Genomic DNA, 27401 nt, shown 5'->3' on the forward strand with positions numbered 1-27401 from the left:
ATGAGCCATGCATTGGCAGATTTGGGTGCGAGTATAAATTTGATGTCGTATTCTTTGTATGAGAAGTTGGAGTTAGGCGAGCTTACACCGACTCGCATGTCTTTATCGTTAGCCGATCATTCGTTTAAGTATCTGCGAGGTATTATCAAGAATTTGTTAGTGAAGGTGGATAAGTTTGTGTTCCCTGTTGATTTTGTGGTGCTTGACATGGAAGTCGACGAGAAGGTTCCCATTATTCTTGGTCGTCCGTTATTACGTATCGCAAAAGCGCTTATTGATGTGTATGATGGGAAGATCACGCTTCGGGTTGGTGATGAGAATGTTACTTATGATGTCGTGAAGTCGATGAAGCATCCGAGTGATCAAGATGATTTCGGTGGTCCATGCCACTCGGTTTATTTTATTAACTCGTTTATTGTAGGTATCGATAGCCGCTTCGACTATATTTGTGGTGCGGATCTCATGGGAAGTAATGGGCTGGTTGATTGTGATGATTTGGGTGAGGATGTAACACCCGTTAATTTTCGGCTCAAAGATTTAAAGCTTGTAAAGTATGTATAATTCTTGGGATTTAACCGACATTTCTCGGAAACCTTCTCTTCATCCCAGTACATTAAATCATTTAACTTTTCTTCCAAGTTGCCTTATTATTCAATTTGGAGGGGCTAGGATGAAATATTTTATACCCCCCCCCCTCACCTCTCTTGTCTGATCGGTAGCCTCCCCAGCCCCCACACCTGCGATTCTCTTTTTTTGCAGCCAAGTTAAGGTCTAAATCTTCAATTGAAGGTTAGTTCTATGTTTCCCCCAGTCTTTTACACCTTAATTGATCATTATATCACGCGTATTGATCGTTAAACTTCGTGTTGTAGGCTTACCGGGTGGCTGTCAATTCTAACCTTTCTGAGACTGTTTTGATTGAGGTTTTTGAACCAAAATCTTCCTAGGTATGTCTAGTATAAGATACTTTAAAATCATGTTCATTGGTGTTCGTTTGATTGGTCAACTAGTTGTAGTTTGAATGTTTGTGTTCGATTGACTAGAATTGTAGATTGTTGCGTTTAACGCGAGGGTTGAAGTGATTAACGACCAATTCAGCTCGGGTGAACTCGGTTTGATGTACGGGCTGTTGAAAAATCATTTTTATAAGTTATGGGGCTGAATTGGTTGTCGGTTACTCAAATGGGTCGGTACAACGCGCATTTGCGTTTATTGAATAGTTGGTGCGTTGTACTTTCGAATTACCGACCCATTTGACTCGTGTAGCGTCGTGTGGACTTATTGGCTGTGAATTTATCATATTGGGCCCACACAGGGCTGAGTTGAATGTTAATCCCCTAAACAACTCTTAAAAGCGCGTGCTAGTGTCACCTAGTGCTTCCGGGGGCAATTTGGGAATTCTTTATCCTCGGGAGTATCTAAGTGTACGCGAAATTTTCTAAGTGTTCTTTTTGGTTACGCGGCGTTTTAGAACTGGGTCATGTTATTTGATGTGTGTCTAATAACCCTATAATAATGACCCTCACAACTAAGCTTTAATATTAAAATGAAAATCCTAAAACCACACACAACTGGCAAATGTACCGATCGCAAGTAGTATAGACTTAGGAAGTCCGAGTATCAAACACGTGGACACGTTAGAATGCTAAAGATCACTAACCCTAGACAAGACCTACCTTAAAATAATATTATATTGATTTTTGATTTCTTTTAACTTAACTGAACTAACTGGATTAACTAACAAAACTTACCAAAAATAGAAAACTTAACGGAAAACTAACTGTGTTAACTTAGGATGGAGAAAACGTCTACCTAGGTCTGAATCAAATTGTAGGTCTAACAAGCTAATGGATTGAATGATATATAGACATCGGTCCCTAAAGATGACATGACTAAGGATCGCTCGGGCTCACTGGATTACCTCTCGGTCTCACTCAACAAGCCTAAACTACTCAAAATCGCCTAAAACGACCAAACCGGGAAACAATTGCTAACGTGTTCTAATGAAGGATCACCTCTCGGTCTCACCAACACTCGACCCTAATAGCAATGAATACTACACAACCAAGGATAGAGGAACAATTCAACTTAAACCAAAATAGATCAACTAGTCGCTTAAACACCTAAACCTGACAAGAAACGAACTCGGTCTCGCGCAATCCTTATTCTAGCATGCAAAGGCAATGAGACAACCCTAACTTCCTATCACCTCTCGGTCTCAAGAAAGGTTTTTGACCGCTGTACTTAATCCAATTAATCATGCAACAAAACCCTACGGTGGTACCTACCGCAAACAAACCCTAAACACCAAGTCTAGAATCAAACAATGCACCGATCAATCAATACAAAACTAATCAACCGACACACGGGGTTTATGCAATGAATCACCAAAATTTCCAGCCCTTAAACACAACCTATTTCATGTCTAAATCAAACTTTACAATAACAATTCAAGTCTATTAATCAAACAATCCATAAAACCTATCAAACACTAACAATAATCATCATTCCTAGGTAGAACTAACAAGATTAGCCTCTCATATTATTTGGACAGCCATGAACAATTAATAAACACATCATTAAACTCATACCAAACATCTTAACAATCATCCAACAATCAATAACAATCATAAACATGTCAATCTCTAACACAATTGCTAAACTATGTAGTCAATTGAACAAGTAAAATAATATGATGAACAATGTAAAAGATGGAAGGATATTGAGTGATTCCGAGCTGCTCCTTGGCTGTAAAATTGATGGTGAATGATCCCGAGACTTGTCCTTGCCTTCTTCTTCCTTCCCTAGCCGCCACAAGTTCCAAACCCTAGCACACAAAACTTTTTCTTTCTTTTTTTCTTCCTGTTGCTGCGATCGAAACTTCCTGCTGGCCTAGGGTTTTTATTTTTTTTATATAATATAATATAATATGGTCTTGGGCCTCCATGATGCATACGGGTCGGGCCTTGAGTTGTTTACTTGAAAACGTATGCGTAAAATGCTCGTAAACTGCTCCAAAAGCTTGGTTTCTTTCTTTCTTTCGCCCAAAACCTACAAGATTAATAAATGTATGTAAAACCTATCTAAAACGAGTTAAAACATATAAAATATAATATAATACGTAGATAAAACGTGCGGAAAATACGTGTGTTTTACAACACATCATTATTAACCCGAGTGGTATTTTGGTTGACCCTGCAAAGGTGGAAGCTGTAAATGAATGGGAATCTCCTAAGTCTCAGTCCAAATTTTGTAGTTTTCTGGGCTTGGCAGGGTATTACCGCCGCTTTATTCCCGACTTTTCAAAAATCACTTCGTCGTTTACCAAGTTGACTAAGAAAAGCGTTAAGTTTGTTTGGGGTACTGAGCAGGAGGAGGCTTTTCTCGAGTTGAAGAACAGGTTGACGCATGCCCCGATCTTAGCTTTACCCGATGGCACTGATGATCTGGTTATTTATTCTGATGCCTCTTACCAGGGGCTTGGGTGTGTTCTGATGCAGCGAGGCCGAGTCATCGCTTATGCCTCACGGCAGTTAAAGCCTCATGAGGCGAATTATCCTACTCACGATTTGGAACTGGCGGCGGTTGTGTTCGCGATTAAGTTGTGGAGGCATTTTTTGTATGGTGTTCCTTGCGTTATCTATACCGATCATAAGAGCTTAAAGTATTTCTTCGAACAAAAGGAACTGAATATGCGGCAGCGACGATGGTTGGAGTTCATAAAGGATTATGATCTGGAGATTATGTACCATCCCGGTAAGGCTAACGTGGTAGCCGACGTGTTGAGCTGGAAGGAGAGACCGAAACCTATTCGTGTAAAATCTTATCAGCTTATTCTTAAACCCGATATTTTGAGACACATAGCCAACGTTCAAAATGAAGCTTTACAGGTGGAATGGATTATGTCAGAGCGTATTTGGGGTCAAGACAAATTGTTGGAAGACGTCGGTGATGGGGTGAAGTATAAGGATGGGCGTTTATGGGTACCAAGGTATGGGGGATTCAGGGGTAAAATTTTGGATGAAGCACACAAGTCGCGCTATTCCATTCATCCGGGCGCAACCAAGATGTACAAGCACCTGAAGAAAAATTATTGGTGGCCTGCGATAAAGTATGAGGTGGCTTAGTACGTGAGTAAGTGGGAGCATCTTACGATGGATTTTGTAACTAAATTGCCTCGTACTCCTAGGGGCAGTTATGACACCATTTGGGTAATCGTTGATAGGCTGACCAAGAGCGCTCATTTCTTGCAGATTCGAGAGATTTTTAATTTTGAGCAGCTGGCCGAAGTGTTTATTCGTGAGATCGTTTCTAGGCACGGGGTGCCGGTATCTATTGTTTTGGATTGGGATACGCGTTTTACCTCCAGGTTTTGGAAGAAGTTTCATGAGGAGATGGGTACCAAACTTCTCATCAATACCGCTCAGGATCGTCAAAGTCCTACGCGTACTAGTGTCACCTAGTGCTTCCGGGGGCAATTTGGGAATTCTTTATCCCCGGGAGTATCTAAGAGTCGTGTTGGTGAATGTAAGGCCTCGGGGGCTGTTATGATTGAGTTTGATGAGGTCGAGGCTTTAGGCAACTCGAACCATGTTAGAACGTCTCGTAGGATAAACGAGTTCTTTCGATGACATTAGTAATGATTGTGTGTAAACCGACAGACGTTTGAGTTGTGAGGATACTTAGGGGTTCTCTAGCTCGTGGTGAACTCGTGCCTTGTGTCAGGTGAGTTCATGATGCCCCTTTTTACTTTTTTTAAGTTTTTGGGCTAGCATGCACACCTAAGCGATTTTGCTTGATGAACTGTTTAAACTATTTTGTATAGGCTTACTTGTATAGGGTAGGCCTTGAGATGATATTATTGTATGTTTGTATGTATTATTGTATGGCCAATAATTATGTTTATTAGTCGTTATCGACTAAGGATGTTGACGTATGCCTACTTTGTGTTTGCATACGTTGGATGAGATGTTACGTGTTTGGGTTGTACGTGTGCTCGACCCTGATGTTATTACTTGGAAGATGTATATGTAGGGATATAATTACAAGGATGTTTATATATATATAAGGATTATTACGTGTTGTTGATGATGGCCTAACAGTTATATCCCGTTTTATTTTAAAACCCTTGGAATGATTATTATTATTGATGTTATTTATTAAAACTTGAACTCACTCAGCTCAAGCTGACTTTGTGTGCAAGTTAGTGTGAGTTTCAGGTTAGGAGGAGGATGCATTACCGCTTGGACGTGCACGAAGCTACTTGGACGGTGAAGGGCATACGTAGACGGAAGTTTTAAGTATTGAACATTCCTTTTAAAGTTTTATCAAATACATTTAAATTGGTTTTGGGCATAATTCCTGGGTTTTGCGAACTTATTTTATTAATTATGGTTTTCCGCTGAATTATACTCTGAATTGGTTGTTTTATTGGAATGAACTGTTTTTAAGTTTAAGTATTTTTGTAAGTATTTTGGATGAATACCAACTGTAGGATTCCCCGGATTCGGGGTCTTACAGAGGATGAGTCGTGTGAGAACGATTCAGTTTGTGATGAGTTGGTTGAGATTTCGGGTTTGCCCGAGATGATAGAGGTTAATGAGATTAGTTGTGAAAATGAGGCGGTTTCTATGGAGAAACCCGCTCCGTTGAAGTTAAAGGTACTCCGGTCACATTTGGAGTATGCGTATCTTGATGAGGGCTCGAACTTGCCCGTTATTGTGTCATCCAAGCTGACGGAAGAACAAAAGACAAAGTTGATTGAAATATTGAAACTACATAAGTGGGCGATTGCATGGAGACTTTTCGATATTCAAGGTATCAGCCCCGCTTATTGCAAACACTGGATTTTAATGGAAGATGAGTACAAACCGGTGGTGCAACCACAAAGACGTCTCAATCCAAATATGCAAGAGGTAGTAGAGAAAGAGGTATTGAAGTTGATGGATGCCAGGATGATTTGCCCGATTTCTGATACTCCATGGGTGAGCCCGACTCAAGTTGTTCAAAAGAAGCGAGGTATGACCGTTGTGATGAATGAGAAGAATAAGCTTATCCCTTCAAGAATGGTTACCGGTTGGAGAGTATGTATTGATTATCAGCAATTGAATAACGCTACCCGGAAGGACCACTTCCCGTTGCCGTTTATTGATTAGATGTTGGAGCGTTTGGCAGGTCAGCAGTTTTATTGTTTTCTTGACTGTTTTTGGGGATATTTTCAAATCCCCATTGCACCGGAAGACCAAGAGAAGACGACTTTTACATGTCCCTATGGCATGTTCGCGTACCATCGCATGTCGTTTGGACTATGTAACGCTCTGGCTACCTTTCAGCGTTGTATGGTGGCCATCTTTCAGGATATGATAGAAACGTCCATGGAGGTGTTTATGGATGATTTTTCAGTTTACGGTAATTCGTTCAATCAGTGTTTGGCTAATCTTAAGAAGATGTTATAGAGGTGTATTGAGACGAAGTTAATGCTAAATTGGGAAAAATGTCATTTTATGGTGACGGAAGGGATCGTGTTGGGACATATGATCTCAAGAGATGGTATTGAGGTAGACCGGGCGAAGATTGATACTATAAGTAGACTTCCTCCACCGACGAATGTGAAGGCGATTAGGAGTTTCTTGGGCCATGCGGGATTCTATCCACGGTTTATCAAAGACTTCTCCAAAATTACCCGCCCGATGACCCGACTCCTCGAGAAAGATGTGCCTTTTGTTATTGATGATGAATGTGTGAAGGCGTTCACGTTTTTGAAAGAGAAGCTCGTGAGTGCTCCCATTCTTTGTTCTCCAGATTGGAGCTTGCCATTTGAGCTCATGTGTGATGCTAGTGATTATGCAGTTGGAGCGGTTTTGAAGCAAAGGCGAGATAAACATTTTCACCCCATCTATTATGCTAGCAAGACGTTGAATGATGCCCAAGAGAACTACACCACCACCGAGAAGGAGCTCTTAGCCGTTGTTTTCGCATTTGACAAGTTCTGCTCGTATATCATACTTTCCAAGACCACCGTTTTCATCGATCATGCAGCTTTGCGTTTCCACTTTCAAAAGAAAGATGCGAAGACTCGTCTTATACGGTGGATTCTTCTACTTTCCGAGTTCAACATCGAGATCAAAGATAAGAGGGGTGCGGAAAACGTAGCGGCCGATCATCTATACCGTTTAGAGGATCCGAGGAGAGAAGAGTTGCATGAGGAGGAGATTGGAGATACATTTCCTCACGAGTCGATCGACTTTGTTGCTGCTGAGAAGCAAGGTATGCCATGGTTCACTGATTTTGCTAATTATTTGGCTAAAGGTTTTGTGCTGGAGGGTATGACTACGCAACAAAAGAGGAAGTTCTTCCAGGATGTGAATAGGTATGTGTGGGATGATCCATTTTTGTTCAAGATTGGTGGTGATCGGATTCTGAGGAGATGTGTGACAAAAGAAGAAGGTTGGGATATTCTCAATCATGTTCATGAAGGGTTGACTGGAGGTCATCATGGTGCGCATGCGAGTATGGAGGTCATCAACGAGAGGTTGGTGTAATTACATAATTACTCTACTTGTATATATAATTACTCTACTTGATTCTCACAATAAGCACGTTAATGTCATTTGTACGTTAACTTTTCCCTGTATATGTATATAGGGGAGAGTTAACGTACAAATGAAATTAACGTGCTAAACATGAGAATCAAGTAGAGTAATTATGTAATCATATCATAGAGTAATTACGTAATTACTCTATGATGTAATTACATAATTACTCTACTTGTATATATAATTACTCTACTTGATTCTCATGTTTAGCACGTTAATTTCATTTTGTATTTGATCCAAACCCTATATATATATATATATATATATGGTAAGGATTCTAAGAGAATCATTTTGAACCACTAAAAAAAACCTCTAAAAAAATTTTAAAAATTATAAAAAAAAAAAAGCAAAAATTTTTAAAAAGAAAAAAAACCAAAATTCTTATATTTCATTCCGGTTTCATTAAAAAAACCTGAAATTTATTTTTTCTTTTTAATTCGTATTATACCTATACACATATATATATAATTTTATTTATATATATATGTAATATGTATACATATGCTTTATTTTCTATACACATATGTATAATTTAAGGTAAATGATAATGCACATATGTGTACATTACGTAACTAGAGATCAAATAAAATTATATATATGTATACATATTACATATATATATATATATATATATGTAATATGTATACATATGCTTTATTTTCTATACACATATGTATAATTTAAGGTAAATGATAATGCACATATGTGTACATTACGTAACTAGAGATCAAATAAAATTATATATATATGTGTATAGGTATAATACGAATTAAAAAGAAAAAATAAATTTCAGGTTTTTTTAATGAAACCGGAATGAAATATAAGAATTTTGGTTTTTTTTTTATTTTTAAAAATTTTTGCTTTTTTTTTTTTATAATTTTTAAAATTTTTTTAGAGGTTTTTTTTTAGTGGTTCAAAATGATTCTCTTAGAATCCTTACCATATATATATATCCTCTAAAAAAATTTTAAAAATTATAAAAAAAAAAAAGCAAAAATTTTTAAAAATAAAAAAAAAACCAAAATTCTTATATTTCATTCCGGTTTCATTAAAAAAACCTGAAATTTATTTTTTCTTTTTAATTCGTATTATACCTATACACATATATATATAATTTTATTTGATCTCTAGTTACGTAATGTACACATATGTGCATTATCATTTACCTTAAATTATACATATGTGTATAGAAAATAAAGCATATGTATACATATTACATATATATATATATATATATATATATATATATATATAAAATTTAGCTAAATTGAGAATTTTTTTTTCGCTTTTTTAGAAACCAGGATGATAAATAAAAACCTTGGTATTTTTTACTTTTTTTTTGTTTTTTTTGTTTTATGATTTTTTTTATTTTTGGATTTTTTTTTTTGTTCAAAATGGTTCTCATAGTTCTCAATTCCCAAAAGTTCTTACATGATCCTGATCTTGATCATATATATATATATATATATATATATATATATAATAAAAATCCACTTGAGTTGTGAAAACTATAGAAACTCATTATCAACCACATGTTTATAATTAAATATTAAATCTTGTGATCCACAATTAAAGTTAATAAAAATTGTTAAAGTTTATTTACATTTTCTCTCTCCTGAAAACATATATAAAAATTACTAAAAAAATGTAAAAAAAATAGCAAAACATTTTTTTTTATGTTTTCGATGTTTTGTATTAAATGTAACATATATTACATGTAACAAAAAAAAACGATGTTACATAGGGTTTTCTCAACTTAAGAGGATTTTCAAACTATACTTCTATATATATATATATATATATATATATATATATATATATATATTAATTTTTATTATAAAATAGGTACGAATTTTAATCATTTTAAATATAAATGGCTAAAAACTTTTTTTATTCATAATCCATTTAAAGTTATTAGGCACAAACTAAATTAAAAAACTAAAAGAAATAAATAAAAACAAATAAACAAAAATACGTTAATCGTCCTTTAAAAAAGTAACTTATATATTCCGTTACTCGTTAGTGCATACGAGTTTTTTTATTTTGGCTCCGCCGATGTATTTAAATCCTCAGGGCTGTCCCAGATAACAAACACAAAATTAGGAAGACAACTTTAGTGATCCTCATGAATTATGCTACATATAGATCGTTATCAAGTTCAGATGACTTTGCTTCGTTGCTTGTCACTTTATATTCTATTTTAATTGTAGGTTACAGTAATATTGGTGTGTTGAACCAAATAAAGTATTTATTGTTAGAAAAGTTTTTCAAGGTGAAAAGGGGTACATACGGAAACATGATAAATAGATTTCCAGTTCTATTTCTGAACCTGAAACTGACCGTCTAAACCTCTTCCAGATTCCATTTCTTGATTTAATCAAGCATTTGTTGTCCCAAATACATTATAGTTGTATAATTAGGGATGAGCTATCTGTATCCGTACCCTATTGTACCCGTACTGAAAGTCATAAAAACATGTACCAATACCCGTACCAAAATTTTGGGTATGATATGGGTACGGGTATTTCGGTACGGTACCTGCTTTTGTACCACTTTGCTTTTTTATTTCCAAATATTCGACGATCTTGAAACCGGGTACCAGTACGAGTAACAAACAACTTGAATTAATTCGGGTACCGGTACTCGTACAGGTACACGACGGATACCAAATTAATACCAGTACCAAATTGGTTGCCGATTTAACGATAAGATAGTATTGAAGAACTTTAATCCAGTGACTGACTTTAAGTGATTTGTTTGTTTGTTCGAGTCTAGGATGTTATATTATTTAATATTGAAGAAGCGTTTGATACTTGTCCCATAATAACATGGTTGGAGAATTTATTTTATATATTAAATATGAAGAATCTCAATTAAATCCCTACATATTCCAAACAGGTACGAATACCAAAGGTATTCGTACATGTACTGAAATTCAACAAAAACGAGTGCCGATACCCGTACCGAATAGGCTAAATCGGTATGGGATACGTGTACGAGTACTGGATAGGTACTACATGTATTGGGATAAAATGCTCATCGCTACGTACAATACAACTTTAATGCACAATATACATCTCAGTTACCTTACCTTACTTTGTACCATGGTGTTATAATAATAATTAGGAGTATACTGCGGTTTTCGTCCTTTTGGTTTGTCCAAATCTACGGTTTTAATCTAATAGTTTCAAATATGTGATTTTTGTCCCTGTGGTTTCATTTTACTTGCAATTAAACCCGGCCACACCAACCCCGTTAAGTCTGGTTGTTAAACCCATCAGCGTGCCCCTCAAGTGAGGGGTAATTTTGTCATTTTTCTCCCCAAATAAACCCCAACCCTAATTCGCAAGCCCCCTCATGTAAGGGGCTGACGTGTATATGGGAAAAATGACCAAATTACCCCTCACGTGAAGGGCACGCTGATGTGTTTAACGACCAGACTTAACGGGGTTAGTGTGGCTGGGTTTAATTGCAAGTGATATGAAACCACAAGGACGAAAATCACAGATTTGAAACTATTAGACTAAAACCGTAGATTTGGACAAACCATAGGGATAAAAACCGCAGTTTACTCAATAATTAAAAAAACATTCCTTTTTAAGTATCCACTTACAAGATTTAGTTAACAATAAATTGTTATGAACGTATCATTCTTCATTTTTTAAGGTCAAATCAACTTCAATATATATACACACACACACTAGTTTGAGACCTGTGTATTACACGGGTAATTAGTGAAAATTTTAAACTCTAGCTATTAAGTGAGATCCAGTCAACAAAATGATCATATATTGTTAATACAATTACAATTTACATTAAAATTGTAAAAATTATAAAACCAAGGTTACACAAATATGTTATAAATAAGTAAAAAAACTACCTTCTACACTAATTTGTTGTTGTATTGGTCGGTATACATTATTTATCAAAAATGAAAATATTTAGTCCATGTGTTCTTGTAACTCTTGATAAGTTAACATATAGGTTTGCTTGTAAATCTTGATGTAGCCACACATAGTTGTCCATGTGACAAATAAGGTTCGTTCAAGTACATACCAACCCTAAATAATGAAAAAATATATCCATGAAACTAACAAAAAAAAATATTCATTCACATAAAATATCATACATTTTCAACAATTAATATGATGTCATTTGAGATCATCTGTTCATGTTTATTCAAAAAATATGATTATCCCAAAAACCATATTACCTGAACTTTGATGATATAATCATTCTTAGAATCTTTAAAGGCTGAAATTGATTGATCATGATAAATTTATTCTCGTTAATATTTTATGTTTGACAAATTTTTAATTGATTTTATATTTAACAATTAAAAGTTGTATAATAAAGCAACAGAAAAAATCGAAAATTAAAATATAACAAAATGATTTGTTCCATTTTATATGAATGTAATTCACATGAAAATGACAAAGACATACTACCTAGGGCTGGCAATTGGGTACCACCTGTTAAATACACGATAAGACCTGTTAAACAAAAAAGTGCGGTATATGATTTTTTAATTTTCTTAAATAATTGAAATTAGTAGGCTAGACTCTATCATATTCTTTTATTGGTACATGAAACTTAAAACTGTATTATAGTTATGACATATAAAGTAGTTAATCGAGCCGTATCATGTTTTATACTTGTGTTCAACGCGTCGCTTCACACCTGTTAAGACACGAATTGCCAGCCCTAATACTACCCTTAAAGTCATTGTTCAAATAACAGTGATTATTCTGAGTTAGAAAAATATTATAATATTTAAAGTTGCATAAAGTGAAGGTAATGATTCTTATAAATAATAGTTCAAAGTATTGAATAAGGAATGTTTAAATTTTGAATACTAATCCCGTGTTATTAGTTAATATTATGGAAAGTCGTTGAAATACTTAATTAATCAATATATATATATATATATATATATATATGCTAAGTATAAAATAAAAACCCACTTGAGTTGTGAAAACTCTAGAAACTCATTCTCAACCACATGTTTTTAATTAATGTTTAAATCTTGTGGTCCATAATTAAAGTGAATAAAAAATGTAACTATAAATATAACTTTTTCTCTCTCCTGAAAACATATATAAAAATTAGTAAAAAAATGTTAAAAAATAGCAAAAAATTTTGTTTTCGATGTTTCGATATTTTGTATTAAATGTTACAACATATATTACATGTAACAAAAAAACGATGTTACATAGGGTTTTCGCGGGTTTTCACAACTCAAGTGGGTTTTCATTTTAACCTTACCCTATATATATATATATATATATATATATATATATATATATATTAACAACTCATAGAGAAAAAAAGAAGAAGAAGCAAAGATTTCGGATTCTATGAAAGCATGGTAAATAACTTTTAATCTAATTAACTATTTTTTTATAATTAATATGAAAATGGACTATCCTTGAAATGTAACGAGGAACATTATTAAGTTACAAATAATAAGAAAAATAAAAATAATAAATATCTCTATTAAGTTACACTATAATTAAGGTGTGAATCTTAATGAATTTTTATAACACATTTTAATAATAAATTTTATAACTGTAATGTTTTTAAAATTTTGTCTATAGCTTTATTATTTTGAAGATAAACCATAATAAACATTTAATTATGTACTAACCAACAGAAAACACTAACATACCCCCAATTCGTTGTATTTGTATAAAAATAAAATTAATAAGTTAATATAGTATTGAAATTATGTAAAAACCTAACGAAAACGATATTTTATGAATCTAGGTTTCAATATCCTAAATAATTTTTGGAAAGCGAAAATAGTGGGATAAGATTGAAATAGATTTTTGGGTATAAAATTTTGAATTTGAATGCTTTTAATTAAGTAATTTGTTATATAAGACATATTAAATTAAATATATTTAAATTTATAAAAAAGATATAAATCAAGTAATAAAATATATATTTTGAAGCAATTTGGTCTGAACTATAGAAGAAAATTATGAAAACTAAATATTGATTTTCTTATTACTAAAACCCTTTGTATTACAAAAAAAAAGTCAAATAAATAAATGACATATAGTTTCATATAGTAAATCCTTATACATATGGATTGTAATTATAATATCCAACGTTAATGAGTTAATTAAAGCTATTTACCAAGATTTATGTAATAGGTATTCTCCATGTTTGCAATATTTATACAAAATGTTTAGAGAAAATCAAGAAAATACACATTTTCTTGAGTTCAATTGCATATGAGAAAATTTTAAATCTAAATCTGAAACCAACCTTATATAAAATATTATGCACTGTTGCTTGAATCTCAGTTTAAAAATAATTTGTAATTTATTACCATACAAATCCAAATTCTTCGACAATGATGCGCCTTTATTTTCTTTAATTTGCAATTATCTGTGACTTGAAAATTTTATTCTAATAATACTGCAACTTCAATTTTGAAATTTCCTTATTTTTCTTGTTTAACCATTAATTTAAATGAATAAATCGGTTAAGATTTACCTTTAATAAAAATAAACTTTAAATTCATATATTGAAATGGCTTAAAGATAAGGGACTATATATTAAAATAGGTTGAAAAAAGATGAAGAGGGCTATAAGATTAACAAGTGGCAAAATTGAGTATTCTTTTATTAGAATAGATAGATAAATATACACAAAATTTTAGATTACACTATAATCATATAATCTTTATAGTCATATATATATGAGACGTTAATTATTATTTATATATATCTTGTTCATGTTGATGTGTATAAAAGTATTCCTCTACTTAATAGATTTATTTGCCGACGTATTTGTCACCTGATGATAATTTAAAGATATACAATCCTTTTTCAATAGGATATCAAGGATAACATTACAGTAGTATATTACTTCCCATTTACAAAAGTGGGCTGAGCTGAGGATAACATTAGCATATTACTTCCCATTTACAAAAATGGGCTGAACTGATAGATATAGGAGGTTTAGCCAATTATGTCCCACAAACATATCCAAATATCCAACTTCACTGATTTAATTTGGGTTTCTAAATTATCCTCAAAAGTTGGCGTTTTGGTGCTATTTTTTATTAGTTGGTATTTATTATTTGAGTCCAAAAATTAAACGTTACTTAAAAGGAGAACTTCTTTTTCTATATATTTTCAACGGTATATGACATGCTTATTATTTTATTCGATCGGTTTAAAGAAACTTGGATAAAAGTAAATGATCTTAGTTGAAAACTTGAAACATTTAAAAAAAAACACAACAAAATTCAAGTAAACCTAAGTTAATACCATAAAGATTTCATGAGAATAAGCAAGAATTTTAGCGTGTAACTTTACCGTTTATATAGTTTATGAATTTTACTTCATTTCACTGGACTGATTTAAAATTAGATCCTTAATTTTCAGTAGCTAGGGGGCAGTAAATGAGCCGAGCTGCTCGCGAGCTACTCGAGATTGGCTCGCTAAAAAGCTCGATCAAGCCGAGCTTAATCGAGCCCGAACTCGAGCCTAAAAATAAGCTCATTTAATAAACGAGCCTGAGCTTCAATTATCGAGCTCGAGCCCGTTCGCGAGCCTAAACGAGCCTGCCATTTATATAATTTTTTTAAATACATATTTAATAATTATTAATTAATATATATAATGTTATGAAAAAATAAATAAATAATATATATTATTTTATACATAAATTATAATAGGAAAATATATAAAATTAATTATAATGGTCATTTTCGTCCATGTGGTTTGCTACTTTCGCCACTTCAGTCCAAAGTTTGAAATTTTGTTAATTTAGTCCTTATAGTTTTAAACATTAGCCAACTATCCCCCCCCCCCCCCCCCCCCCCCGTCTAACAGGATCCAACTATGTCGTTAGTTTAAGGGATATTTTTGTCTTTCTCCTGTTTATTTTTTGTTAATGGTCATTTTCGTCCCTGTGGTTTGATACTTTTGCTACTTCAGTCCAAAGTTTGAAAATTTGTCAATTTTATGTTTAATTTAATTCAGTTTTTTTATTTTTATTTATTTATTTATTTATTTATTTATTTATTTATTTATTTTGCTACTTTAGTCCATGATGAAATTTACTGATAAAGTGGTCAAGGTAATTCTCTAAAATCAAACTATACTGACCAAGATGTTTGCTACGATATGTTACTCTCTAAACCCTAACTATTATGCATTAACCGAAGAGACGATTTGTCACACCCCAACCTAAGGCGGAATATACCAGGGCACGACATAATTGTATCATAGCTCGAAAGACACTAAAGTAAAATACACGTGTCAATATCTAAATTATGTATTTCATATAATTCAAGTACGCAAAAACACAAACATTGTCTCGAATTAAATAACATTACAACTTAAATAAATAAGAACAAAATCCGTATTTATTACTCATGCAACCTAAAGTGCAATCTACTCTTTAATCTCTTGCTTCACCCAACATAGCTACATGCGCCATGCGTGAAAATATATAGTTTGTCAACATAAAGTTGAGCAAGTAATCACGGTTTTTGAATATATAAAATATTGAAAATTTCAATTACTTGAGATAAATATGAACTACTACAACTAGCATAACAATAAATATAAAAATTGTCTTTTCACTCGAATCACATAGATAATGAGCTAATCCGATGGCGTATGATCATACTAATGAGAATGAGAATGAGGATGAGGATGAGATACCAACCACCAAAACAAAAAATAAACATATAGTCACATTTGCACGTATAACTAATTGAGCAATATCATATAACGCCAATAATGGAATAGTAGTAAAATAAAATGATTGAGTTGTGAACGCATAACGCCCCCAAAATATAAAACGGTAAAAAGGGGGATATGAATTATTTACCTTACGGTTGGAAAAAGTGTTGATACGATGATAAAAAGTTAAGGTGGCAACGGTTGCACTTCTCGAGATACGTCAATAAAAACGCCATAATTGTTAACGACAAAATTAATTAATAAATAAAGAAATTCACGATGATTATAACAGATTTGCGATTTGATGGTGTTTTGAGCTTAAAGATCTATTAGTTTAATTGTTAAAATAAATTTGGAGATGAATATATATATATATATTAATGATTTGTATTATTATTATTTTCATTTTCATTATTAATATTAGCACTTTGCCTTAATATTTACTTATAAGCATGTATTTAGAAATAAATAAACATTATAAATAAGCAATATTAATTAACCATAAACTTATATATAATATGTTTGATAAGAATTGTTATACACATGCATATTTATTTATTAACGGAATAAATTATTTTAAACTATAATATAGCTCTGTTTATTATCATTATTATTATTATTATTATTATTATTATTATTATTGGATAATTAGAATAAGTGAACATTATATAATATGTATATTTTGATGAGGAAACATTATGTATAATATCTATTTATTTATGTATTTATTTATAAATAATCATTATAAATAAATAAACAATGTTAATTATTTATAAGTAAATAAACATTATATAATATCTATATATATATATATATATATTAAAAATTAGTTAATACATATATATACATTAACGGAAAAAGTTAAAAGGAAATTAATTTTTAAAATTCTAAGATAGTTCGGTTTGCTAAGCGAATGTTAAAAAAAATATATATTAGTTAATTGATTTTTCTTACATATATATTAATAAAGAAAAATAACAAAACAACAAAATAGATAAAGAAAACCGGGTCGGGGGGCTCGAACCCGCGCCTTAACCAGTTCTGGGATCTTACACACCACACACCAGCCATTGGGCTGGTTCGTTTATTTTGGGATAAAATCAGTTGTAAAATACAAATATAGACAACAAAACAAGAACCCAATTTCAAATATGAACCCTAAATCATCAAATCGGTTTAATTGGTCCTTGTTCGTTTAAATTTGATTTAGGGTTTGTGTTAATTGAGTATAAACAAGTAATTAACATATTTCAATTACCAATATTGATGACGAACCAGAAGAAAACGATGGTTAGGGCTTCACGGCTTCAACTCGAGGTTGATAAGGGTTAGATCGGCTTTATACGTTGTAATTGAATTAGGGTTTACAGTCGTGATGCTATGAGGAATGTGTGGAAGAGTTTAATTGTGTTTTGCCTTAGTATATATAGGGAAACAGCCTTGGTTAGCCGCGGCCTGAAATTGCTCAAATTGGCTGTCAATTCTTCATCGTTTATTATGATTAGTGTCGGTGTGAAGCGTTTTTGGTAACTAGATGATTTGGTAACCATAATTTCGTCAAAAATCCCTTGAATTACGGTCCAAGAATTGGGTTTTAGTGTGGCGGCCATAGACGGGAAAGAAGAAGGAGGAAGAAAGGTTGTTGTATAATATTTGCAAAGCAGTCCCTGAACTTTAGAGGTGGGCGCAAAAATGGTTAAGAGTTTCGTTAGATGGGTGTTTTTGTATATTATATATAGTTGTTATTAAATAAGTAATTAAATAAATAAACAAATGATAAAAATGGGTTGGGTTTTAAGGTGCGAATTTTAACGAATGTTACAGTATTCACAACTTTTTGAAAATTTCGTCCCGAATGTGAATAACCCGAATTAATAAATCATTTCCGTAGTAAAACGAAACAACACAGACGTTCGAGTGACCCGGAAAACGCTACAAATGGGTAATATGACAAGTCCACTTATATATAGGATGCACCAGCGGCGTATCCACCATGACCTTCTCAAATTATATATCATTTGTACCGTTGTCCTTTAGTTCCTCGGTTCTAAGTTGTTCGCACAGCAACGTACCCACCATGACTTCCATGCGAGGGTTTCGGTAATTATGTGTGCACTCATAATTACTTATTTCATCGCATGGTTCGTTCCGTGGGTGGGTTAAAAATCACACATACATGTTTAAGAAAAATCTTTTTGAAAATCAAGATAAATTTGGAATAAAGGCAAAGCAAAATTTAACGACCATTGAAAATCAAAGAAAACTCTTGAAGTCAAATATCAAGATCACTAGTTCAACACCAAAACGATTAAACAAGCTTAAATATCAAAATTCTTAGAGTTAATGTATATCGAGGTAGAACGTTTGGAAGGCGTAACAAGTTGTTGGGTATTAAAACCAAAAATAAAACTCTTTTTTTTAACAGTAAGCGAAAATAATCATCACAATAGTTAAGTCGAATATCTGAAACATTGGGGGTCATGAGAGGCTAAAAACCGTGTAAACATATGATAACCACAAGAAACTAACTAAATTAGAGAAATATTGACGCAAAGTAGTTAGTTGTGTTATTCCCAAAGAAGTTTAACCGTTACGGGGAGGGTGTAAGTTTGTGACGTTCATATTGAAATAATGATAAATCGTAAATGGGAATACAAAATTAATAAAATAAAATGCATGCATAGGGCTCCTATTAGGTAGCTATGTCTTAACCAAGTACACAGCCCCAGTTCAAAAGTGACCGATCATAGGCAGCCCAGATTACGGCTCCTATTAGATAACCAGGTACATAGCCATGTACATGGTCCCGGTTTCCACTAACGATTATGTTTGAGGTCACCAGTCATAGACCGTTAAATTGAGTTGATCATGTGCAAACAATTACAATTCTAAAGATAGATATAAGCAATGCATGCTATGCTTTATGAGGGGAGTAAGTGAAGGTGGACATACCAAATGTAAACACCAATTCGTTAATAATATTGAAAATTTGCATACAATTCAAAAGAGAAGAAGAAAACAAAAGTAATAAATGCGAACGGATAAAAATAAAAAATGTTGCTTGCAGCGTTTGTCTTCTCGGGGTAGGTAGGTCTTTGGGCATAAGGACTAGTGTGAAGTGGTGACATGATTCCTAAGTTGCAATTCATTGGCATTGATGTAGTACACACATCCTTGTGTGCCCTGGTTGGCTAGATTCGTTTGGCTTTGCTCGGCTTGGTTTGGTTTAGGCTGAATAGCTTGGATGGGTTGGGCTTGCATTAGTTGGGTTTGGTCGGCTTGATTGGCTGGTGGTTGGAAATTTTGGGCTTGATATATTTGGAGTTGGTTGGTTGGGCTTGGTGTTGGAATTATGGACCGGTTCGGGTAAGTCAATACGGCCAACCGGGTTTTGACCCGTGAGAGTTACGCCGTGAGGTAACGAACCATTAACCCGCTTAAGTTAGTTAACCGGGTTAGACACTTTAATTAGATAAAAATTACATGGAGCGGGCTTTGGAGTAAGAATTGAACTTGTTGGCCCATTAGGTTTACAACTAATGAGATTAGTTAAACCTAATAGGAGGCTATATAAATATATGATGTTTTAATAACCTAACAACTAATCCTAACAAGTCCATCTCATCCTTCCTCCATCCAACAGCCGGCCACCTGCTTCACCACCGCCATCACTGCCGGCACCTGACCAGCCACAGCCGCCTGTCCGCCACCGCCTGCCGGTGCCACCGCTACTGTCCGGATACCGCCGCCGCCGCCGTTGCCGTCGCGCACCGCCACCGTTGGTCGTTGGATCTCGTTGTATCACCTAGCTCGATTCATTAGCCTTCGGTGTCTCAACCGGTTATTTATTAACCGAGGTAAACTTAAATATATTGTTAGTTTATAATTATATATTTAATGTTTTGACTCGTACTCGTATTTTCTGTAACTGGATCCTGTCGGGTTTAGTTTTCGGTGCTGATTAATTATATATTCCCCTGCGTATAATTATTAATTAATATGATTAATTATTATTTGTCACATTTATTGAACCGGATTTAATAAACAAAATTTTAACTGATCACCACTGAAACCCAACAGTGGTATCAGAGCCTTGGTTACAACATACGAGTCGAATCCGGTATTTTCACCGGTTCTACATCATAAACTTCAAGAGAGTTGACGTTTACGAGCTAGATAAAATATTAGGGCAATTTTAGTTTGGTCAAAATTTTATTTATTTTATTTGACCAAAATATTGCCCGACTTATTTTCCGTTGAATATGTAAATTTGGCCCGACCTTGTTTGTTTGGTTGAATGATTTTATTTTGGCCATATGGATGGTTCAAAAGTTGTATTTAGTTTTTGGTTTTATTTTATGGTTATTGGCCACCTTGATGGTTCAAAATTGTAATAGATAGGGTTTAGTTTTTCATTACTTGTATTAGTGTAATTTTGTAATGAAGAAGACCTGAAGAAAACCGAGGACGAGGACGAGCTCATGGAGTTCTTGAAGTCAGTGGGAGTTACCAAAGATGACGGGATGCACCAAGAGTCCATCCTTGTGGTTGTTTTGTGTTGTGACCCCTTGACCTGATTGATCTTGCTAATAGGCTCTGGCAAGATCAATCACTAATCATGGCCATTTAAGATTTACATATTCTGTTTGCTATTTTGTTTGCTTGCTTATAATAGGATTATAATACCACCAACCTAATACCAAATATATTAAAATAAATTAACCAATCAAGTTTTGCAAAATTAAACTAAATTTAATTTTCCATAACTAATAACTTAATAGGTAAAACTATTAACTTAAAATTGGTTGGTATTATCGCGAACTTAGTTTTAATAGGTCATATAAAACTAAGTGTCCTGAGAGATGAAAGGGTTCATCAAGTTGTCTCGATCAATAAAGTAAAACTGGACTTTTACTCTATTCGGTAAATATTTAAAATTAATCCCAATTTTAATCAATAGTCTATGCCATCCTACTATAAGTCACACTTGAAGCATACTGCGAAACTTCAAGTGTTTGGAGCTACAGCATCGCACTTGATTTCTAGCCTATCCCTTCAAGGTGAAAGAGTTCCATTGACACATCCGGCCCTTTCACAAGTGACTATGCTAGGGCCACTATTACTTTACTCTCTTGTTACGTGCTACAGCTATCTAGAGACTAAGGTGGGCATAGATGAGGCTAAACGTATCTACTTAGGCAAATGTTGTCTTAATAGGCCTTATAAACGAGAGTTGTGCTCTATCCACAATTGGTAATCATTGTGTGTCTGCCTAACCACTTACTAATGTTGTGTGCTACAGCTGCCATTAGTAGCTGGAAGCCAGATTCTCAAGTTCCTATTTAGTAATGTCATTGGGTCATTAATAATAGGATTAAAAACATCAAAAATACTAATAAAATTTACTTTTGCTTAATTGAACTGTTGTCTACTGATAATAACTCCTCATTCACCCTCAAGGCTATCATTGAGAAAGAAAAGTTGAATGGCACCAACTTTCTTGAGTGGCACCGCAACTTGGGACTTGTTCTCAAGATGGCAAAGAAGCATTTTGTTCTCGATGGACCTGTTCCAACCGAGCATGAAAACAATACTGCTGATGCCAGGAGGGTTCTTGACAAACATATGGACGACTCTGCTGAAGTCGCCTGTATCATGCTAGCCACCATGTCTTACGAGCTTGCTAAAGGCTTGGAAGATTTTGATGCCTGTGAGATGCTTGAGCAACTCAAGGGCATGTTCCAGAAACAAGCCCGCCAAGAACGCTATGACACCATGAAGCAGCTCATCAGTTGCAGAATGGAACAGGGATCACCTGTTAGTGCGCATGTCGTCAAGATAAAAGGGTACATAGAACAACTAAGGAAACTTGAATATCCCCTGTCAGATGAAATGGTAGCGGATTTCATCCTGAACTCTCTTCCCAGCTCTTACGACCAGTTCGTAATGAATTTCAATATGAATGGCTGGGTGAAGACAGTGCCGGAGCTTCATGGAATGCTCAAGATGGCTGAGATGAATATTCCCGCTAAAACCAATCAAGTTCTTATGGTTCGATTTGCTGGTGTCCTCAAGCCTAAACCCAAGAACCAGGGTCATAACGGCAAAGGCAAGAAGAAGGTTACTGTTGCTGCCAGGTCTGCCACCAACACTAACAAAGGTATTGCAAAGGTACCACCCGCCGCCTCCTGAAGAGCGCCAGTGCTACAAGTGCAACAAAATGGGACATTGGAAACATAACTGTCCCGACTACCTTGCTGAGCTGAAAAGGCAGAGGATCAATGGTGAAAGCTCCTCTAAAGGTATTTCTATTTACGTTATTGAACCTTTCACTATCTCTAGCAACAAATGGGTATTTGATACCGGATGTGGCTACCACATCGTTAATGTCTTGTAGGAGCCTGAAAACTGGAAGAAGCTGAAACAAAGCAGCATGGAACTCATCGTTGGAGACGGGAAGAGAGTCCCATTTCTTGCAACTGGCACATATCGTTTTGCTTGTCCGTCCGGCCTTGTAGTTACTTTGGATAACTGTTTGTTTGCACCTGGTTTGACCAGAAACATTATTTCAGTTTCTTTATTATTTGAACAAGGATTTAAGTACGTTTTTAATAGTAATGCTATTTCTGCCTACTTGAATGATATTTTTTATTTTGAGGCTAAACCTCGAAATGGTATTTATGAGGTTGATGTTCAAATAAACAATAATGTATATAATCTTTCTAATCGTATCAGATCTGGTATCAATGATACATTTCTATGGCATTGTCGACTTGGCCACATAAGCAAGGCATGAGTTAAGAGACTCCAATCCGAAGGGATTCTTGAATCCACAGGACCGGACTCTTTTGATGACTGCGAATCCTACTTAGCTGGCAAACTCGCTAAAGGCTCCTTCACTCATAAGAATGAACGAGCAAAGAATCTGCTGGGAATCATACATGCTGATGTATGCGGTCCCTCCAGAACCATGTCTAGGAATCATGAAAGATACTTCGTTTCTTTTATTGACGATTACAGTCGGTATGCCTATGTGTATCTCATGAAACACAAGCATGAAACCTTTGAAAAGTTCAAAGAGTTTCAAAACGAAGTGGAAAACCAACTCGGGAAAACTATTAAAATGCTTCGATCAGATCGAGGTGGAGAGTATCTCAGCTCAGAATTCATACATCATCTGAAAGAGCGTGGAATTGTTTCACAGCTCACTCCACCCGGCACACCCTAACACAATGGCGTGAGCGAGAGGAGAAATCGAACCTTGCTAAACATGGTCCGATCAATAATGTGTAGAACTAACTTGTCTCACTCCTTTTGGAGCTTTGCCCTTACCACCGCCCACATTGTCAATCTGGCTCCAACTAAAAAGGTAAGCAAAACCCCATATGAGATATAGCATGGGATAAAACCCAATTTGTCTTTCCTTAGAGTATGGGGATGTGATGCTTATTTCACTAGTGATTTTGATGATAAGCTCGATCTCGCGGTGTAAAAGTTGTTTTCATCGAATATTATAACCAAAGCAGATATTATTTCTTCCATCCTGATACAAATGTGATTTCTATCAAAAGTAAGGGCCATTTTCTCGAGAAGGAAATTCTCGATCGAGGAACTGGAGATAATATTGTCGATTTTGAAGAAATTCAAGAACTACAAACTACCGCTGAGGAAGTTGGAATGTTTGATCAAGAAGTTATTGTTGCTGATACATCGGACATGAACACAAGCGTTCGCAGAAGTAATAGGACTCGCGTACCAAACTCTAGATACTTATGGCATCTAGATGGTCCGGAGGTCCTCTTAGTAGCCGAGTCAAGTGACGAACCTACTAATTACAAATCTGCTATCTTAGATCCGGAATCTGAGAAATGGCAAGATGCCATGAACGCCAAGATGCAATCTATGCATGACAATCAAGTCTGGAACTTCGTTGAGCTAGCCCCCAAGTGTCGGGCAGTAGGGAGCAAGTGGATTTTCAAGAAGAAAACCGACATGCATAGAAATGTGCAGACTTATAAAGCACGGCTAGTCGCGAAAGGTTTTACTCAAACTCAAGGTATTGACTATGATGAAACTTTCTCGCCCGTTGCTATGACTAAGTCGATAAGGATATTACTTGCCATAGCCGCGTACTATGACTACGAGATATGGAAAATTGATGTCAAAAATGCTTTTCTTAATGGACATCTTTCTAAAGATGTCTATATGGTTCAGCCTGAAGGTTTTGTCGATCCTAAATATCCTAACAGGGTGTGCAAACTGAAAAAGTCCATTTATGGACTTAAACAGGCATCTCGCAGCTGGAATCTTCATTCTGATGAGAAAATCAAAGAGTTTGGTTTTATCAAAAATGAAGATGAGCCTTGTGTTTACAGAAAGGCTAGTGGGAGCACTATATCATTCCTCATCCTATATGTGGATGATATACTGATCATTGGAAACAACATCCCTATGCTTAAGGAAGTTAAGAACTAGTTGGGATCTTGTTTCGCAATGAAAGATCTTGGTGAAGCTACTTATATTCTAGGAATTAAGATCTACAGAGATAGGTCTAAGCGGCTTCTAGGGCTGAGTCAAAGTACATACATAGACAAAGTAATGGCACGCTTCTCTATGGACAACTCCAAGAAATGAGCTCTCCCTATGGCTAAAGGAACCGTGTTGAACAAATCGCAATCTCCGGCAAGGACATTGCAACTAAGCACATGCAAGCAATTTATGCTTCAGCGATTTGTTCTATCATGTATGCTATGTTATGTACTAGACCAGACATCTCGTTTGCACTGAGCATGACTAGTCGTTTTCAGCAAAACCCTGGCATTGCCCACTGGACTACTGTGAAGAACATTCTGAGGTACATGAAAAGGACGAAAGACATGTTTTTGGTGTTTGGAGGAGTGGAAGAAGAACTTACTGTATGGTGTTACACTGACGCTAGCTTCCAGATTGACCGAAATGATTCTCGCTCACAATCTGCTTGGATGAAGAAATTCATAGCCCACCTCGATCTAGTTCCAAGCTTTCGGAAATCGATCGACGTAATCTGTGATAACACAGGAGCCATTGCTCAGGGCCAAGCACATTCTAAGTAAGTTCCACTATATACGAGATATACTAGAACAAGGAGACATCATAATAAGCAAAGTAGACACAGATCAAAACCTAGCTGACCTGCTCACTAAACCGATGACTCAGGACAAGCATGATCATCACAGAGATGCTATCGGTCTTAGATTATCTAGTAGTTTGTTTTGATTTAGTATTTGGATGTGTGAACATCTCAAACAGTTATACTTTAAGTTCTCTTTTGATTTAATGGTTAAATGCAAATGTTGAATGATATAACTGCGTTTATTTTAATACGTTTAATCCGTGAATATTGTATTCTAAATTATCCATAGTCGGTCAGACTCGTGGGAACGACTCTGAATTAAGACTATTTTGACTTTGGACTCAAGGAGTTGACTTCCAAACTCACAGACCTCATTATGAATGACGTTGGATGTAACTTGCATCAAATCATCTTCATGGATCTTAGTCATAAGATGTTTTGATACTGGTATACTCATTTAGTATCCTTAGACCTGAGATACATTTTAGAACTTTCGTTTACTAAGGTTATTCTTTGATCAGTGTCAACCGCTGTCGCGTAACTGCCAGCTATAAAGGCATTGGTTAGAAATAATCTGAAGTTCAGTGGGAGTTGTATGTAATCAAGATGGGATTCTGTACTCTTACATGATATGTAACAGTTAGACATCTTGGCACCCTCGTTGATTCAAACTGGTAAAGTGTGAGGCCTCACCCAAACTAACTGTGTGTTTGATTGGACCACCTTGACTCTAGATCGAGAACTATAATGATTGAATGTCATATGAGATTGAACCTGATCCATGTCTCATTGTTCAATTGATGTCTTATATAGAAAGGATAGATGACAACGATTACCATAAATTCGTTATCTTGCAATAGTGTATTCCAAGATTATTTTGGTTAATGAATTTAAAATGTTATAACCTGTTGGGGGCAGCTATGTGTAGCTAAAGCACCGCTGGCTGTCAGTATTGAGTAACTTAACCAGAAACCGTCCAAGTGGGAGACTGTTGGAATTATGGACCGGTGAGGGTAAGTCAATACGGCCAACCGGGTTATGACACGTGAGAGTTACACCGTGAGGTAATGAACCATTAACCCGCTTAAGTTAGTTAACTGGGTTAGACACTTTAATGAGATAAAAATTACATGGAGCGGGCTTTGGAGTAAGAATTGAACTTGTTGGCCCATTAGGTTTATAACTAATGAGATTAGTTAAACCTAATAGGAGGCTATATAAATATATGATGTTTTAATAACCTGACAACTAATCCTAACAAGTCCATCTCATCCTTCCTCCATCCAACATCCGGCCACCTGCTTCACCGCCGCCATCACTGCCGGTGCCTGACCAGCCACCGCCGCCTGTCCGCCACCGCCTGCTGTCCGGATACCGTCGCCGCCGTCGTTGCCGTCACGCACCGCCACTGTTGGTCGTTGGATCTCTTTGTGTCACCTAGCTCGATTCATTAGCCTTCGGTGTCTCAACCGGTTATTTATTAACCGAGGTAAACTTAAATATATTGTTAGTTTATAATTATATATTTAATGTTTTGACTCGTACTCGTATTTTCTGTAACCAGATCCTGTGGGGTTTAGTTTTCGGTGCTGATTAATTATGTATTCCGCTGCGTATAATTATTAATTATTATGATTAATTATTATTAATCACGTTTATTGAACCGGATTTAATAAACAAAATTTTAACTGATCACCACTGAAACCCAACACTTGGGTAGGTTTGAATTTGATAAACGTGTTTTGGGATTGTGTTGCGAAGATGGTTTGGGCTACCGCAATGATAGCAGGCTCAAATAGTGGGTGCATAAGGTGGGACATATGATTGGTAATATGGTTGAATAACGGGTTGTGGAATGGAGGAGTTGAGTTGCGTTTTCATAGGCTCTCAACAATACTGGGTGAGGTGGCCGAATCAGTGGCAATTGGTGCAAACTCGGAAAGTGGATTGGGCCGGATGGTGACGTTGGCAAGTGTTGCAATATAG

The 27401-nt window shown here is 35.0% G+C and overlaps 1 protein-coding gene across 1 annotated transcript; it reads left to right on the top strand.

The window, feature by feature from the left end:
- LOC143566492 (uncharacterized) lies at positions 1-27401 on the top strand. The gene is made up of 5 exons (XM_077053178.1): positions 1-256; positions 5521-6018; positions 6517-6857; positions 6933-7488; positions 27277-27401. Exons 1-5 carry the CDS (start codon positions 1-3, stop codon positions 27399-27401), a joined length of 1776 nt encoding a protein of 591 aa, XP_076909293.1.

This window comes from Bidens hawaiensis, unplaced genomic scaffold (genome assembly GCF_021521415.1).
Source record: "Bidens hawaiensis isolate Kalapana, Puna unplaced genomic scaffold, B.hawaiensis_p1.1 tig00022895_1, whole genome shotgun sequence".
Taxonomy (NCBI): Eukaryota; Viridiplantae; Streptophyta; class Magnoliopsida; order Asterales; family Asteraceae; genus Bidens; species Bidens hawaiensis.